General features: G+C 32.2%; 1 protein-coding gene across 1 annotated transcript; it reads left to right on the top strand.

The window, feature by feature from the left end:
* Positions 1-7107: 7107 nt before the first annotated feature.
* On the top strand, positions 7108-10122 carry LOC143250457 (uncharacterized). Its single transcript, XM_076501017.1, has 3 exons — positions 7108-8750; positions 9285-9370; positions 9759-10122. The coding sequence occupies exons 1-3, from the start codon at positions 7152-7154 to the stop codon at positions 9865-9867; spliced, it is 1794 nt and encodes a 597-aa protein (XP_076357132.1). The 5' UTR covers positions 7108-7151; the 3' UTR covers positions 9868-10122.
* The last annotated feature ends 6984 nt before the right edge of the window (positions 10123-17106 follow it).

The following is a 17106-nucleotide window of genomic DNA, read 5'->3' as shown; positions in this document are numbered from 1 at the left end:
TCACAATCAACTATACTAACTGTACTAATATACACACTGATAGTAGATAGGATATATATCAAGATATGTCGTGCACTACATGTTCTCAAATTTCCCAGCTATATGAGTTCTCTGGTGGTACATCCTACACAGTCCTTTGGTCTAATATGCAAGGAGTTTATAAGTAACAAGCAAAATTTGGTGTTTGAGTTTACAGTCCTTGAAGTACAATTTTTTATACTTACCATCCACATGAAACGTACCCTTATTTTGAACGTGTGGATAGACTAGTTCTAACATTAAAACACCTTTGAAATGATGTCCGAAGCACTGTAATCTGTAATTACTGATCTTTTTGTTATATGAAATTTGAATATATAACAGTGTTATGAAATAAAAGGATATTGGTGTAGTGGTTGATGTGTATCTTAAGGTATCCAAGTAGAGTAATGTTACCAGTGGTAAGGCAAATAGGGTATTAGGTTGTATTTATATAAATACTGAACACAAGTCTAAAGAGGTCATGGTTTCATTGTATAGGTCACTGATTAAGGCATAAAGTGGGATCTGATTAAGGTGTTTAGGATTGTTAATGGAATTTATATTGATGATGTATCACGTTTCTTCACACTTAATTATGAGAATCATGATACTAGGGAATATAAATATAAGTTTTGATAGGATAGGAGTCATCTTCAGCTAAAACAGATATATATTTCTGGAGAAATAGTCGGCCTTTGATTCTGTGGAGGTAGAAAATGTGAGTGATTTTCAGTTAAACTTTGATAACTATGTGAGTGACAAAGATCGGTTTTGACGTAGTTTTATTTCTATATTTTATTTACCACATTCAATTAGTTTAGATGATGGGACAGCCATGAAGGACCAATTGTTCCGTTGTTGTCACATAAATTATGTTATGTAATATACACATGTTAATTGAATTTCAAGTTCTGATCTAATATTTAAAACTCAAACTATGTATTAAAGTAAATTTGTTATTCACATAATTAAAATTCAATTAACAAAGAACAAAAACAGAGTCAATTAATATAATTATTTATATACATTTTCAGATATAATTTTGGTCCTCATTTAAAAGCAATAAGTATTCATGTAATTATGTTTATCCATGGTTTTAGACCATGGATCTTTCTTTATTCAACATATAAATTCTGTAGTATATTATAATATGATTTTGACTTGGAACAGTCTTCTTTCTTCAGAATTACTCTCTGTTGTTACCTTCACCTCGCCCTGTTACAGCTAAATCAATACGTATTACAAGTTTAATAAGAGGTTGATGTTCGTCTTGAGGTGTAATGTATCCCCAAAAATTATAATTGTAATGACGGAAAAGCAAAACTATTAACTTATGTATTCATTGGATCAGAGTTCTCTTCACAGTAAGGAAATCACTGCAAGTCTCGTTAAAGTTCTAACCTCATAATATACCTCGTTAATTTAAAATTTAAAAAAAATTAAATTACACTTTTAACAGAATTAGTAAGCAAATTTCGATGTTATATGAAACTAAGGCAATATAATTTGGATAACTGATTAATTCTATAATTGTTACAGTATATTTCTGTTGTATTAAAGTATAATGTAGATACAGAATACTGTAAGATTGAAATGTACTGTTTTATTTCTAATCAGTAATACTTATCTAACTTATGGTTGTGAAATATCAATTTTGATAATTTAATTTCTACTTTTTACCTAACACTAATTTAAGAATTCTCTCTAATTAGCTCTTGAAGTTAAAAAGAAGGAGTATCGTATTAAGACTATGCATCGCTTCAAATACATTAAAAAAAGTATTATTGATATGAAGACTTTATTCAATGTTTTTTGTTCCTTCTCTTGGATAATCTTTTCATATAAGAAAACGTCTTTTTTATGGATAAAATTTTTGTTTTATTATTATTGTAAAGCAAGATGGTTCACATGAACAGATATTGGTACTTAGAGATTAAAGTTTAGGAGAAACGTATTGAAGATTAGTTTAATAACATTAAACTTTCACTGGAAACAAAACAAACCAAAGATACAAAATAATGTTATTAAAAAGTAAAGAGAAACGAATACAAAATCAGTAAATATAAATAAATTGTGATTTAAATTCTTAAATAGAGTTACTTTAAATAAATTAATGAATATCGTCAGAGTTTTAATGAAAAGATAGAATTTGTTTAAAATTTAAATGTTACACAACGCATTATTTACGATGCAACCACCACGGGTAGTGAAACCCGGTTTATGAGGAAAGAAACGTGTCGAAAACACCATTTCTTCTCAGAAAAGTCTGGATATGGTAACTGGAGTTTCAAAAACTTTCTCAGACGATTTTGAGTATATTAAGCCTCTCAGGAAATAAAATTATTACAAACGCCTCCTGTTCTCGACTGTGCTGATTCGTCTTTCTATTCTCAATTCTGATTATTATTTTCTAATATTTAAATTGAATGTTCTTTTTCAATAGATATTCTTTCGGGCAAAAGTTCACGACAACTAGTAAACTGCCCATAGATTTCGCTGGCCATTTTATACCTTACGGTTTGCGATTTTTCTGCAGTGAAACTTTTGTTAGAAGTCTTTAACGGGATATAGAAATGACAATGCTGCTCAAGTTTATTGGAAGATAAAGTTCTCATCGTTTCGTTCTCTAGAAATGAAAGTATTTGGAAAAAACTGGAATTATTTTCAACCAAATTCGAAAAAGTCTTGCACCTGAAACACATTGTATTGAAATCACTGAACTCGTGTTGTTGAAGGACATGAGGGGGGAAGTATGACAAATGTAAACAACTGCTTTTTATGAGATAAAATTAAATACTTAACATGTGGTATCTATTTGGAAATATCACTTGTTATTTCTAAACTATTCTAAACAAAATTTATAGTTTTCATATAGCTATATGTTATTATTACAGAACAAATAGTTTATAAGTTTAACAGTTTTGTGTGTAATTATTAAATATGTATTATCTCTTCATTATCCACTACGATTACATTAATTCTGAACCTTTATTCTGAAATATCTGTTCTAACATGTGTAATTCTTCCGTGGAAATAGAATATACTTCATTCATCTTAAATCCAATAAAGTTAAAAGTAGAGCGGTCATCTGAAGTGATAATCCATATTGAAAGAGATCAATCAAGTTTCTGAAAACTTTCATTAAACAATCAGTGCTAAAATTAGACCAAGAACGATTGATTACTGGCCAGGTTATCGTGCTCAACCAAACCACAAGCGGATTAACTGTAATGTCTTGCAGGAGAAGAGTGTAGGTTTTCTTGTTGAGAGGTTTTCTGTGGAAGAAGATAAGGAACGCGCAGACTTACAACATTCGTTACCAAGGCGCTCTCTAGCGACACAAGTCTCAATAAAAGGGAACGTCTTTCGAGACGGAACCTAGTACCATCAGTAGCATATCCAGCTTCCTTTTGAAAGAAAAATCTCAAAAGAAAAGGCGCAGTGTAGAACATCCGTCACTTTGAGAACAGTTAACCGTTTGACAGTTTGGTAAGTGTTGCAGAATTCTTTTGGTTTCAGTTTGATAACTTAAATGCAATTATTTTGTTGGAGTCTTATGGCCCAATGTCATGTTGTTTCTAAACCATTAAACGTTTTGGGTTATACTTAAAATAAAAGTACAGAGTATTTCAATGCTATCACACTTTGCAAAATTTTTAGCATAATTCTTATGGGGTGAAAAATCACTGCATATTATACCTCATTGTTTTAGAATACAAGAGATATGAAACGTTTGAAATTGTCTTCCTCTAGCAATTGATTGCATGAATCCAAAATTCCAGTTTTATTTCAATATTGAGTCAGTAAACATTGTAAGATTTTCTTACATTCTTTGCAACTAGTTGGCTTCGCGAAACACATAATATGCTATGTTTGTCAATAATGGTAAACTTAACTTCGTGAGCTTTTTATAACTTTTTAGGGCTAATACATAAGCCAAATTAAATACTAATAGTCACATTACTGCTTCGTAGTCCAACTTTCAATATTCAGTTATTTTAATCTTCATTTCAAATAAAATAACTTTGTACGAATTTACAGAAACACTAAAAAGCTGTCTGACGACTTCTTCACTTTTGAAATACAGACCAGAGACAAGTCAACCTGTCAGTAGCACCCTACCACCCACTATCTGTTTATTCTAAGGTACACTCTGTTACTTCTGAGAAGTACTAATAGTTGACGTACATAAAAGATTTTGCGGTATCAGTTCGCGAGTAAGCATAACTTCTTAAATAAAACAAACTGTTAAAATACCAAGTATATTAATGACTTGGTCACTTCATGTGACTGAAAGGTAACTTTGAGTGTTGGTAATTTTAAACAGCTTCCGAAACCTATGTGGGCAGAGGGCACTAAACTCATTGTAGAGTTTTTGTTCGTTTATTTGATGAATTTCGCGCAAAGCTACACGAGGGCTTTGTTTGTTTATTTGTTTCTTATATTAAACACAAAGCTGAACAATGAGCTATCTATGTTCTGCCCACCACGGATACCGAAATCCGGTTACTAGCGCTGTGAGTCCGCACATATACCGCTGTGCTACTGGAAGGCTACACAAGGGCTAGCTATGCTAACTGTCCCTACTTTAGCATTGTAATAATAGAGAAAAGACAGCTAGTCATGTTGAAACACCGCCAACTTTTGGGCTAGTCTTTAACCGACGAAAAATGGGATTGACCGTCACTTACAACGCTCTCGCAGTTGAAAGGTTGACCATGTTTTGGTGTGATGGGAATTCCAACCAGGGACCAAGATATTACGAGTCGAGCGTCATAATAATCTGGTCATGCCAGCTAGTAGGTTTCTGATTAATAAGAAAATATCAAAACTTATTATATTTTATTAATAAAACCTTTCTCCTATAACCACGTCTTAAGAGGAAGGGCAAAGTGGATTCATCGCACTTTCAATCAATTAATAAACTTGATGGATTTGGGATAATTATTTGACAGAGAATATTTAAATCAAATTTAAATGATATACACATGACAGAAATAACAAATAATATTTCTCTAATTTATAAAATTCTCCTTAAAAATAAATAACGGTCACATAAAAAACCAGCAAGAAGACCAATCTTAACAATAACTACATATTTCACAACATAATTAATTAGAAAATAACATTTTGCAAAAATAGTCGAATTAATTGCAGATAATTTATATTCGTTGTTTTTCAGAAGAGTTAAAGACATAGTATGGTGAGACGAAAGCCCCCAGTTGGGATTGTAATTCTATCATGCATTATCATTTGGCATTTGAACGGGTGTGACGTAAAATGTGATCAAACTGCTCTACGAGAGTCTTATCCAACTAAACTTCAGAAAGAAGACGAAACGTTGGTCAGATATAAAATTCTGATTATCGATCAAATTACTACAAAAAACAACTTGATGACAGATCCAACTCAGCAGGAGATAAAAGAATTCCAAACCAACTGCGAGAATATGGTTATATTTCAAGTTTAGGACAAAGAAGACAAGTAAGAGTTCCAAAACTTGATGAAAATGAAGGAAATCAAATATCCCACGAATCCAATAAGAAGCCTGAGCAAAGATATTCAGAAAAGAGAATGTTGATTTACTATGGAAGGATTGGAAGACTTGGCTGTAGAAGTAAATTATTACCAAACGTAGGAACTTCCACGTGTGAAACAGGAAATTCTCAAAATCGTAGGAATACTGAGAAAAATAATGAAAGGAAAATTTTGGAAAGTCAAAGAATAATTAGCAGACGTAACTCTAAACACACAGCTATTAATGATTCTGAATTTTCTAATAGCAATCAATTATATAGAAAAAATATGGAAAACAAATCGAATTACATAAGAAGTGTGCAAGAAACTAGAGCTTTAGGAAACCGACGTGCTGTTAATACAGTCGTAGAAAACCGAAGAACGCAACAGCAATATAATGCTGAAAGTGGAAATTTAGAAAATCGAAGAAAATTATCTGAAGACTTGTTTCTGAGAGACAGAAAAATAATGGACAGGAGGAATTTTAATAGTGGACAGTGGAAAGAAACGGAAATAAATGATTTTCAGACGCAAACATTGTATCAGGACACATCAAACGAAAACCACGACTTTCAAACTGAGACTTTCAAGAACCTTAGAAGAACCAAAACGTCTGACTCTGGCAGGCAGACATTGAATAGCATTAGATCAAATGATAGACGTGTTTCTCAAAGTAGAAGGTTGAACAGCCGGAGAACAAACAAAAAACGTGTTCTGGAGACACAAACAGGTGAACATCACAGAACATTTGAAAGACGAGAACATGAAACTACGACTGTAGAAAATATTAGAAGAAAAAACGATGGATGAGTCTGAAATGAATAAGCTAGAATTCATTAGGTCAAATAAGAGACGTGTTTCTCAAACTATAACTTCAGAAGACCAAAGAAATAACAAACTAAGCATTTCTGAAAGACACACTGAAGAACACCACAGAACACTCGACAGACGCGGATCTGAAGCTACGAATATAAGAAACATGAAAACAAACAAGATGCATGACTCAGAAGGGGAAACATCGGGAATCACTCGTTCAAGTTACAGACGTATTTCTCATAGCAGAACTATGGAATATCGAAGAACAAATGAGAGGCGTATTATGCAGAGACAAACAGCAGAACGGCGTAAAACACTCGAGAGACGTGAGACTGAAACAAGAACTTTACGAAACATGAGAGCAAACAACATTCATGGTTCTGAAAGGCTAACATTAGAATTCAGTAGGTTAAATGAAAGACGTGTTTTCCAAATTAGATCTTCGGCAGACGAAAGAAAACGCGACCTAAATGTTCCTGAAAGAGAAATTAAGGGACATCACAGAACATTCCTAAGATGCGAATTTCAAACTAGAAGTTCCGAAAACTTAAGAACAAATAGGATCTACGATTCTGTAGGGCAAATAACGGAATTAAGCCCGTCAAATGACAGACGTGCTTCTCGAAGTAGAACCATGGAAAACCGAAGAAGCAGCGAGAGACTTATTGTGGACAGACAAGCAGGGGAATACCTAAAAACACTTGAAGAACGCGATTATCAAAAGGATAATTTAGAAGCTTTGAAAATAAATAAGATTCGCGTTACTGAAAGACATAATTTCGACGCCAGTAGGTTAAATGATAGGCGTGTTTTACAGATTAGAACTTCGAAAATTCAAAGAAGAAACGTTCTTGGGGTTTCAGAAAGAGAAACGGGGGGAACGTCGACAACCACTTGAAAGATTCGAGACTGAGACTAGGACTGTGGAATCTATAAGAAGAAACAAAAGGAATGGTTCAGAAAAGCAAGTATTAGGTTACAGTAGGACAAATGGGATACGTGTTTCTCAAGTTAGAGGTGGGGAAAACCAAAGAATCAAAAAGATGCATGATTCACTACAACATGCAAATGAACTACAAGCTAGAATCAAAATACGAAACACTCAAACTAGGTCTTTAGAAATCCACAGAATAAATGAAGGGCATAACTCAATTCTGAAAACTTTTAAATACGTCATTTCAAACATAAGACGAAATTTACATCGTAGGTGTCTTCTGAATAAACAAAAAGTAATTCTAAGGGATAACTCCAAGACAAGAGATCTAAAAAATGTAAAAAATACGAACAGTGAAACGTCAAAACACCGACGAAGTGATAGAAGTAACTCACAATATAGAACGTTACAACCGTTTACAAGGACAAGTGGGAGATATTCTGAAACTATTTCTCTAAACGAAGGAGGCTATTACAAATTACTTAGATATGAAAGGCTCAACGCAGAAACAACCGAATATGAAATCATGGTTTTGGAGCAACATCAACTTTCACAAAGACGATATTTGAAACAACAGAGAAGAGAGCTAAAGCGCAGTTCTCAAAACAAACCAGAAGTGAGACAAAGATCTCTGAAATATTATAAGATCAGGTCTCTTAAAATCACAAGAAAGGCAGACAGAGGAATGTATGAAACCAAGACTTTGAAAAATATAAGAGCTACAGAAAGATGGGATTCGGAACAAAAGAGAACAAATTATAGACACCATGTTGATACCAGCTCTCTGGAAATTACGTCACTATCAGATATTCGTCACTCAGAAAGCACAGTTGTGAAAAGTTACATATTGTACAAATCAAGTAGAATTAACATTCGACGTCTTGAAAATCGAGGGAAAAGTGCAAGGACAACAAGAGTTTTGGAGCTTGGAGAAATAACACAAACGCGATGGAGAAATTTGAAATATCGAGTTAGTGGTAAAAGAGATAATCCGGTATCTATGATTCGGGAAAGCCGGAGAACAAACCGGAAGTATGGCTCTCAAGTTAGAGCTGTAGAAATAAGAAAACTAAAATATAGTAAGGGCTTTGGAAGACTTCGTGTCGAAAAATATGATAACATTCAAAGATATTGTTCGGAAATTAGAGCTTTGGAAAGTCGGAGATCAAGAAACATGTGTTATCCTGAAATGATAGTTAATGTAAATCGGAGAACGTTTGAGACAAACGAACCTCGGGAGATAATTGTAAAAAACAGTAGGATTGTTAACAGTAGAAACTTTGAAAATCGAAGAAAAGTTGTAAATTATCATGACCTCACGAGATACACTTTAGAGAATCAAAGAACCACAAAAGAGTTTGAGTTTTTGAATCAGGAGAAAACTGCATATAACCTCAGACTTCCAGCTGACAAAATTAATAAAGATATTTTATTACATAAGGAACTTGGTCATTCTGCAAAGGTAGGCATAGAATTTAATTGTACCATAAATGTTCGTGAATCTATTAGTAAGCTATTACTTTGACTTCTTCAATTAAATCTGATGCCATGCACAGCCTATTTAATATTTCATACACGGCAGCCTTTATTTTATCAAAAATGTATTTATTTGTAACTGTGAGCATTACAAGATTAACCGATGTCTCCATTTAATTTGTAATTGTAAAGCCTTTGTTATAAAGAAAAAGCGTATTTATTTGTAACTGTCGTATTTACATATTTAGCTTATTTTTGTTAACTCTTAAATTCAGTAAGTTGGTTTTACTGTGAATATTTAAACATTTTTATACTTAGTAATGTATTCAATAGTGAACAGTAAATAATGTTCATGTTTTGAAGTTGTTTTTTAACGATTATACATTCTACCTATGAAACCTAATAAAGTAAAGAAGAGATGATTGAAACTGAAGTAACTTACCTCAAGTTACTATGTTGTGAAGACCATTCCATTTTTCTCATGTCCCTATTGTTTTTTGTTATTTTTTTGAAATTTCAGTTGTTGGTTTTGGGCAGTGAAAAACGTAACAACGAAGTTCTATCAGCTGTTCATTCTGATCAAGATGAGGGACGAATTTTCTCAGAGTAAGGAAATTTTTCTCTGTCTTTAATGTGTGTGTGTGTGTGTGTGTTGTTCTTAAAGCAAAGCCACATCGAGCTATCTGCTAAGCCCACTAAGGGGAATCGAGCACCTAATTTGAGCGTTCTAAATCCGTAGACATACCGCTGTAGAAGCGGAGGGCTCTTCAATTTGATAGGTTTTAAAGTAAAAATTCAGTATAAGCGAAACGCATTTACCCAGTCAAAATCACGACAAAACTGGTTTTGTCCACCGTTGGTATGGTGATAAGTTTATGAATTTATAACACTAACATCTTGGGTTCGATTTCCCGCGGTAGACACAGAAGATAGCTGAAAGTGATTTTGTTTTAAACAAACAAAGGAATGACTGTTTTGTTATATTTATCAATAGGATGAAACATCGAACCTGGACCTTGCTCAGTTCCCCTGTAGTAACGACCACAGTGCTCTTTGTTGCCAGCGTTGGATTACAGCCAAATATAAAGTCATTCGAATTATAATATACCGAAATACAATTTGACTTATCATATTTATTAGTCTAGAACAGCCTATTTGTTTTAAAACGCAATAGTGTTAACTTATCTTGTTTACACATTTTACAGCTCGGAACATAGATTTCTTGTTTACATGTTTTGCACTAGAATCATAGATTGTCTGTATTGAACGCTTAAAGTACGAATTGAAAATAAAACTAGTAACTGATTTATGTGATGAAATTATTCAAAATATTTATGGAATTTTGATTTCGCCTATTCCTAAGTCTCCATCAGTATGTAACAAGTACTTAATTTGTCATTCATTTAGATAAAATAAATATTAACAACTTTCAATTGGTTTACATACCACTGTTTTTGTATTTGTAAAATATTGTAATAAACTGATAACGAAGCATAACTCTTCTTTCGTTTCTTGCTTGAAATACAGAATAAAGCGAAATAATTAACATTGATCCTGTGAACTTGAACAGTTTTCCAGTTGTTATTCACATGAGGGGTTAAACAACTTATTCTGCTAGAAGTAAAATAGTTAACTTTTCTGTTTTAATCTCTTTTTTTCACTCTTAGATATTCTAGATATACAACAATATAGACACTAAAACTTGAAGAATATCACTATATTTTAATATTTACTGAATACTGTGAACAATAAAATGTCTCATGTCTAAATATACAACAAATTTAATGCTTTGTAAATATAATTATTCATTTAAATAATACAGTAGCTTTAATTACAAAGTATAAGATTAATCGTGATGTGTCAAAAGAACATCGTGCTCAATCACAATGGAGAAGGAAAGTTTTAGAGTTGATGTCTTCTTACAGTAGTTACATTTTTCGATTGAATTTATACCAATAAACGAAATGTACAAATGGTGAGACATTGCACTTTCCGCAGTGATTCCAACTGAAGATTGCATATATATATATGAAAATGTAATTTTAAATCACGTATGTACATAATTCTCTCAAAAGTTAAGTAGGAAAACAGACGATTGAAACACAAAGTGTTCACTTACAAAATTAATACAGAAACACTAAGTCGTATTTATGTCGTATTATTAGAATATTAGTATAGTTGTTTCACATCTAAGAAGATATTTGGGTGTTGTTACTGTTTCTATGAATTTTCATGTAAACATTATTTATTAACACAGAACAATTTTCGAAATTTTAATATTTTTTACAAATTCACAAATGATCATTCTTAAATATAAAATAATTTATTTATCATTTGGTTTTAAGCACGCGAGAAATAGTCTCATACGATGTGGAACCACTAAAACCTATCTATTTATTTAAAGCCTGTGGTTAGCTATTATCAGTATCTTCCAAAGCTGTAACAGCTTCTCACAATCAACTATACTAACTGTACTAATATACACACTGATAGTAGATAGGATATATATCAAGATATGTCGTGCACTACATGTTCTCAAATTTCCCAGCTATATGAGTTCTCTGGTAGTACATCCTACACAGTCCTTTGGACTAATATGCAAGGAGTTTATAAGTAACAAGCAAAATTTGGTGTTTGAGTTTACAGTCCTTGAAGTACAACTTTTTATACTTACTATCCACATGAAACGTACCCTTATTTTGAACGTGTGGATAGACTGGTTCTAACATTAAAACACCTTTGAAATGATGTCCGACGCACTGTAATCTGTAATTACTGATCTTTTTGTTATATGAAATTTGAATATATAACAGTGTTATGAAATAAAAGGATATTGGTGTAGTGGTTGATGTGTATCTTAAGGTATCCAAGTAGAGTAATGTTACCAGTGGTAAGGCAAATAGGGTATTAAGTTGTATTTATATAAATACTGAACACAAGTCTAAAGAGGTCATGGTTTCATTGTATAGGTCACTGATTAAGGCATAAAGTGGGATCTGATTAAGGTGTTTAGGATTGTTAATGGAATTTATATTGATGATGTATCACGTTTCTTCACACTTAATTATGAGAATCATGATACTAGGGAATATAAATATAAGTTTTGATAGGATAGGAGTCATCTTCAGCTAAAACAGATATATATTTCTGGAGAAATAGTCGGCCTTTTGATTCTGTGGAGGTAGAAAATGTGAGTGATTTTCAGTTAAACTTTGATAACTATGTGAGTGACAAAGATCGGTTTTGACGTAGTTTTATTTCTATATTTTATTTACCACATTCAATTAGTTTAGAGGATGGGACAGCCATGAAGGACCAATTGTTCCGTTGTTGTCACATAAATTATGTTATGTAATATACACATGTTAATTGAATTTCAAGTTCTGATCTAATATTTAAAACTCAAACTATGTATTAAAGTAAATTTGTTATTCACATAATTAAAATTCAATTAACAAAGAACAAAAACAGAGTCAATTAATATAATTATTTATATACATTTTCAGATATAATTTTGGTCCTCATTTAAAAGCAATAAGTATTCATGTAATTATGTTTATCCATGGTTTTAGACCATGGATCTTTCTTTATTCAACATATAAATCCTGTAGTATATTATAATATGATTTTGACTTGAAACAGTCTTCTTTGATCAGAATTACTCTCTCTTGTTACCTTCACCTCGCCCTGTTACAGCTAAATCAATACGTATTACAAGTTTAATAAGAGGTTGATGTTCGTCTTGAGGTGTAATTTATCCCCAAAAATTATAATTGTAATGACGGAAAAGCTAAACTAATAACTTATTAATTCATTGGATCAGAGTTCTCTTCACAGTAAGGAAATCACTGCAAGTCTCGTTAAAGTTCTAACCTCATAATATACCTCGTTAATTTAAAATTTAAAAAAATTAAATTACACTTTTAACAGAATCAGTAAGCAAATTTCGATGTTATATGAAACTAAGGCAATATAATTTGGATAACTGATTAATTCTATAATTGTTACAGTATATTTCTGTTGTATTAAAGTATAATGTAGATACAGAATACTGTAAGATTGAAATGTACTGTTTTATTTCTAATCAGTAATACTTATCTAACTTATGGTTGTGAAATATCAATTTTGATAATTGAATTTCTACTTTTTACATAACACTAATTTAAGAATTCTCTCTAATCAGCTCTTGAAGTTAAAAAAGAAGGAGTATCTTATTAAGACTCTGCATCGCTTCAAATAAAAAAGTATTATTGATATGAAGACTTTATTCAATGTTTTTTTGTTCCTTCTCTTGGATAATCTTTTTCATATAAGAAAAACGTCTTTTGTTCGGGATAAAATTTTTGTTTTATTATTATTGTAAAGCAAGATGGTTCACATGAACAGATATTGGTACTTAGAGATTAAAGTTTAGGAGAAACGTATTGAAGATTAGTTTAATAACATTAAACTTTCACTGGATACAAAACAAACAAAAGATACAAAATAATGTTATTAAAAAGTAAAGAGAAACGAATACAAAATCAGTAAATATAAATAAATTGTGATTTAAATTCTTAAATAGAGTTACTTTAAATAAATTAATGAATATCGTCAGAGTTTTAATGAAAAGATAGAATTTGTTTAAAATTTAAATGTTACACAACGCACTATTTACGATGCAACCACCACGGGTAGTGAAACCCGGTTTATGAGGAAAGAAACGTGTCGAGAAACACCATTTCTTCTCAGAAAAGTCTGGATATGGTAACTGGAGTTTCAAAACTTTCTCAGACGATTTTGAGTATATTAAGCCTCTCAGGAAATAAAATTATTACAAACGCCTCCTGTTCTCGACTGTGCTGATTCGTCTTTCTATTCTCAGTTCTAATAATTATTTTCTAATATTTAATGTGAATGTTCTTTTTCAATAGATATTCTTTCGGGCAAAAGTTCACGACAACTAGTAAACTGCCCATAGATTTCGCTGGCCATTTTATACCTTACGGCTTGTGATTTTTTCTGCAGTGAAACTTTTTGTTAGAAATCTTTTAACGAGACATAGAAATGACAATGCTGCTCAAGTTTATTGGAAGATAAAGTTCTCATCGTTTCGTTCTCTAGAAATGAAAGTATTTGGAAAAACTGGAATTATTTTCAACCAAATTAGAAAAGTCTTGCATATGAAACACATTGTATTGAAATCACTGAACTCGTGTTGTTGAAGGACATGAGGGAGGAAGTATGACAAATATAAACAACTGCTTTTTATGAGATAAAATTAAATACTTAACATGTGGTATCTATTTGGAAACATCACTTGTTATTTCTAAATGATTCTAAACAAAATTTATAGTTTTCATATAGCTATATGTTATTATTACAGAACAAATAGTTTATAAGTTTAACAGTTTTGTGTGTAATTATTAAATATGTATTATCTCTTCATTATCCACTACGATTACATTAATTCTGAACCTTTATTCTGAAATATCTGTTCTAACATGTGTAATTCTTCCGTGGAAGTAGAATATACTTCATTCATCTTAAATCCAATAAAGTTAAAAGTAGAGCGGTCATCTGAAGTGATAATCCATATTGAAAGAGATCAATCAAGTTTCTGAAAACTTTCATTAAACAATCAGTGCTAAAATTAGACCAAGAACGATTGATTACTGGCCAGATTATCGTGCTCAACCAAACCACAAGCGGATTAACTGTAACGTCTTGCAGGAGAAGTGTGTAGGTTTTCTTGTTGAGAGGTTTTCTGTGGAAGAAGATAAGGAACGCGCAGACTTACAACATTCGTTACCAAGGCGCTCTCTAGCGACACAAATCTCAATAAAAGGGAACGTCTTTCGAGACGGAACCTAGTACCATCAGTAGCATATCCAGCTTCCTTTTGAAAGAAAAATCTCAAAAGAAAAAGGCGCAGTGTAGAACATCCGTCACTTTGAGAACAGTTAACCGTTTGACAGTTTGGTAAGTGTTGCAGAATTCTTTTGGTTTCAGTTTGATAACTTAAATGCAATTATTTTGTTGGAGTCTTATGGCCCAATGTCATGTTGTTTCTAAACCATTAAACGTTTTGGGTTATACTTAAAATAAAAGGACAGAGTATTTCAATGCTATCACACTTTGCAAAATTTTTAGCATAATTCTTATGGGGTGAAAAATCACTGCATATTATACCTCATTGTTTTAGAATACAAGAGATATGAAACGTTTGAAATTGTCTACCTCTAGCAATTGATTGCATGAATCAAAATTCCAGTTTTATTTCAATATTGAGTCAGTAAACATTGTAAGATTTTCTTACATTCTTTGCAACTAGTTGGCTTCATGAAACACATAATATGCTATGTTTGTCAATAATGGTAAACTTAACTTCGTGAGCTTTTATAACTTTTAGGGCTAATACATAAGCCAAATTAAATACTAATAGTCACATTACTGCTTCGTAGTCCAACTTTCAATATTCAGTTATTTTAATCTTCATTTCAAATAAAATAACTTTGTACGAATTTACAGAAACACTAAAAGCTGTCTGACGACTTCTTCACTTTTGAAATACAGACCAGAGACAAGTCAACCTGTCAGTAGCACCCTACCACCCACTATCTGTTTATTCTAAGGTACACTCTGTTACTTCTGAGAAGTACTAATAGTTGACGTACATAAAAGATTTTGCGGTATCAGTTCGCGAGTAAGCATAACTTCTTAAATAAAACAAACTGTTAAAATACCAAGTACATTAATGACTTGGTCACTTCATGTGACTGAAAGGTAACTTTGAGGGTTGGTAATTTTAAACAGCTTCCGAAACCTATGTGGGCAGAGGGCACTAAACTCATTGTAGAGTTTTGTTCGTTTATTTGATGAATTTCGCGCAAAGCTACACGAGGGCTTTGTTTGTTTATTTGTTTCTTATATTAAACACAAAGCTGAACAATGAGCTATCTATGTTCTGCCCACCACGGATACCGAAACCTGGTTACTAGCGCTGTGAGTCCGCACATATACCGCTGTGCTACTGGAAGGCTACACAAGGGCTAGCTATGCTAACTGTCCCTAATTTAGCATTGTAATAATAGAGAAAAGACAGCTAGTCATGTTGAAACACCGCCAACTTTTGGCTAGTCTTTAACCGACGAAAAATGGGATTGACCGTCACTTACAACGCTCTCGCAGTTGAAAGGTTGACCATGTTTTGGTGTGATGGGAATTCCAACCAGGGACCAAGATATTACGAGTCGAGCGTCATAATAATCTGGTCATGCCAGGTACTAGGTTTCTGATTAATAAGAAAAATATCAAAACTTATTATATTTTTATTAATAAAACCTTTCTCCTATAACCACGTCTTAAGAGGAAGGGCAAAGTGGATTCATCGCACTTTCAATCAGTTAATAAACTTGATGGATTTGTGATAATTATTCGATAGAGAATATTTAAATCAAATTTAAATGATATACACATGACAGAAATAACAAATAATATTTCTCTAATTTATAAAATTCTCCTTAAAAATAAATAACGGTCACATAAAAAAACCAGTAAGAAGACCAATCTTAACAATAACTACATATTTCACAACATAATTAATTAGAAAATAACATTTTGCAAAAATAGTCGAATTAATTGCAGATAATTTATATTCGTTGTTTTTCAGAAGAGTTAAAGACATAGTATGGTGAGACGAAAGCCCCCCAGTTGGGATTGTAATTCTATCATGCATTATCATTTGGCATTTGAACGGGTGTGACGTAGAATGTGATCAAACTGCTCTACGAGAGTCTTATCCAACTAAACTTCAGAAAGAAGACGAAACGTTGGTCAGATATAAAATTCTGATTATCGATCAAATTACTACAAAAAACAACCTGATGACAGATCCAACTCAGCAGGAGATAAAAGAATTCCAAACCAACTGCGAGAATATGGTTATATTTCAAGTTTAGGACAAAGAAGACAAGTAAGAGTTCCAAAACTTGATGAAAATGAGGGAAATCAAATATCCCACGAATCCAATAAGAAGCCTGAGCAAAGATATTCAGAAAAGAGAATGTTGATTTACTATGGAAGGATTGGAAGACTTGGTTGTAGAAGTAAATTATTACCAAACGTAGGAACTTCCACGTGTGAAACAGGAAATTCTCAAAATCGTAGGAATACTGAGAAAAAATAATGAAAGGAAAATTTTGGGAAGTCAAAGAATAATTAGCAGACGTAACTCTAAACACACAGCTATTAATGATTCTGAATTTTCTAATAGCAATCAATTATATAGAAAAATATGGAAAACAAATCGAATTCCATAAGAAGTGTGCAAGAAACTAGAGCTTCAGGAAACCGACGTGCTG

Source organism: Tachypleus tridentatus, chromosome 5 (genome assembly GCF_004210375.1).
Source record: "Tachypleus tridentatus isolate NWPU-2018 chromosome 5, ASM421037v1, whole genome shotgun sequence".
Classification (NCBI taxonomy): domain Eukaryota; kingdom Metazoa; phylum Arthropoda; class Merostomata; order Xiphosura; family Limulidae; genus Tachypleus; species Tachypleus tridentatus.
The sequence above is the reverse complement of the archived record's forward strand: the minus strand, read 5'-3'. Positions and strand labels throughout refer to the sequence as shown.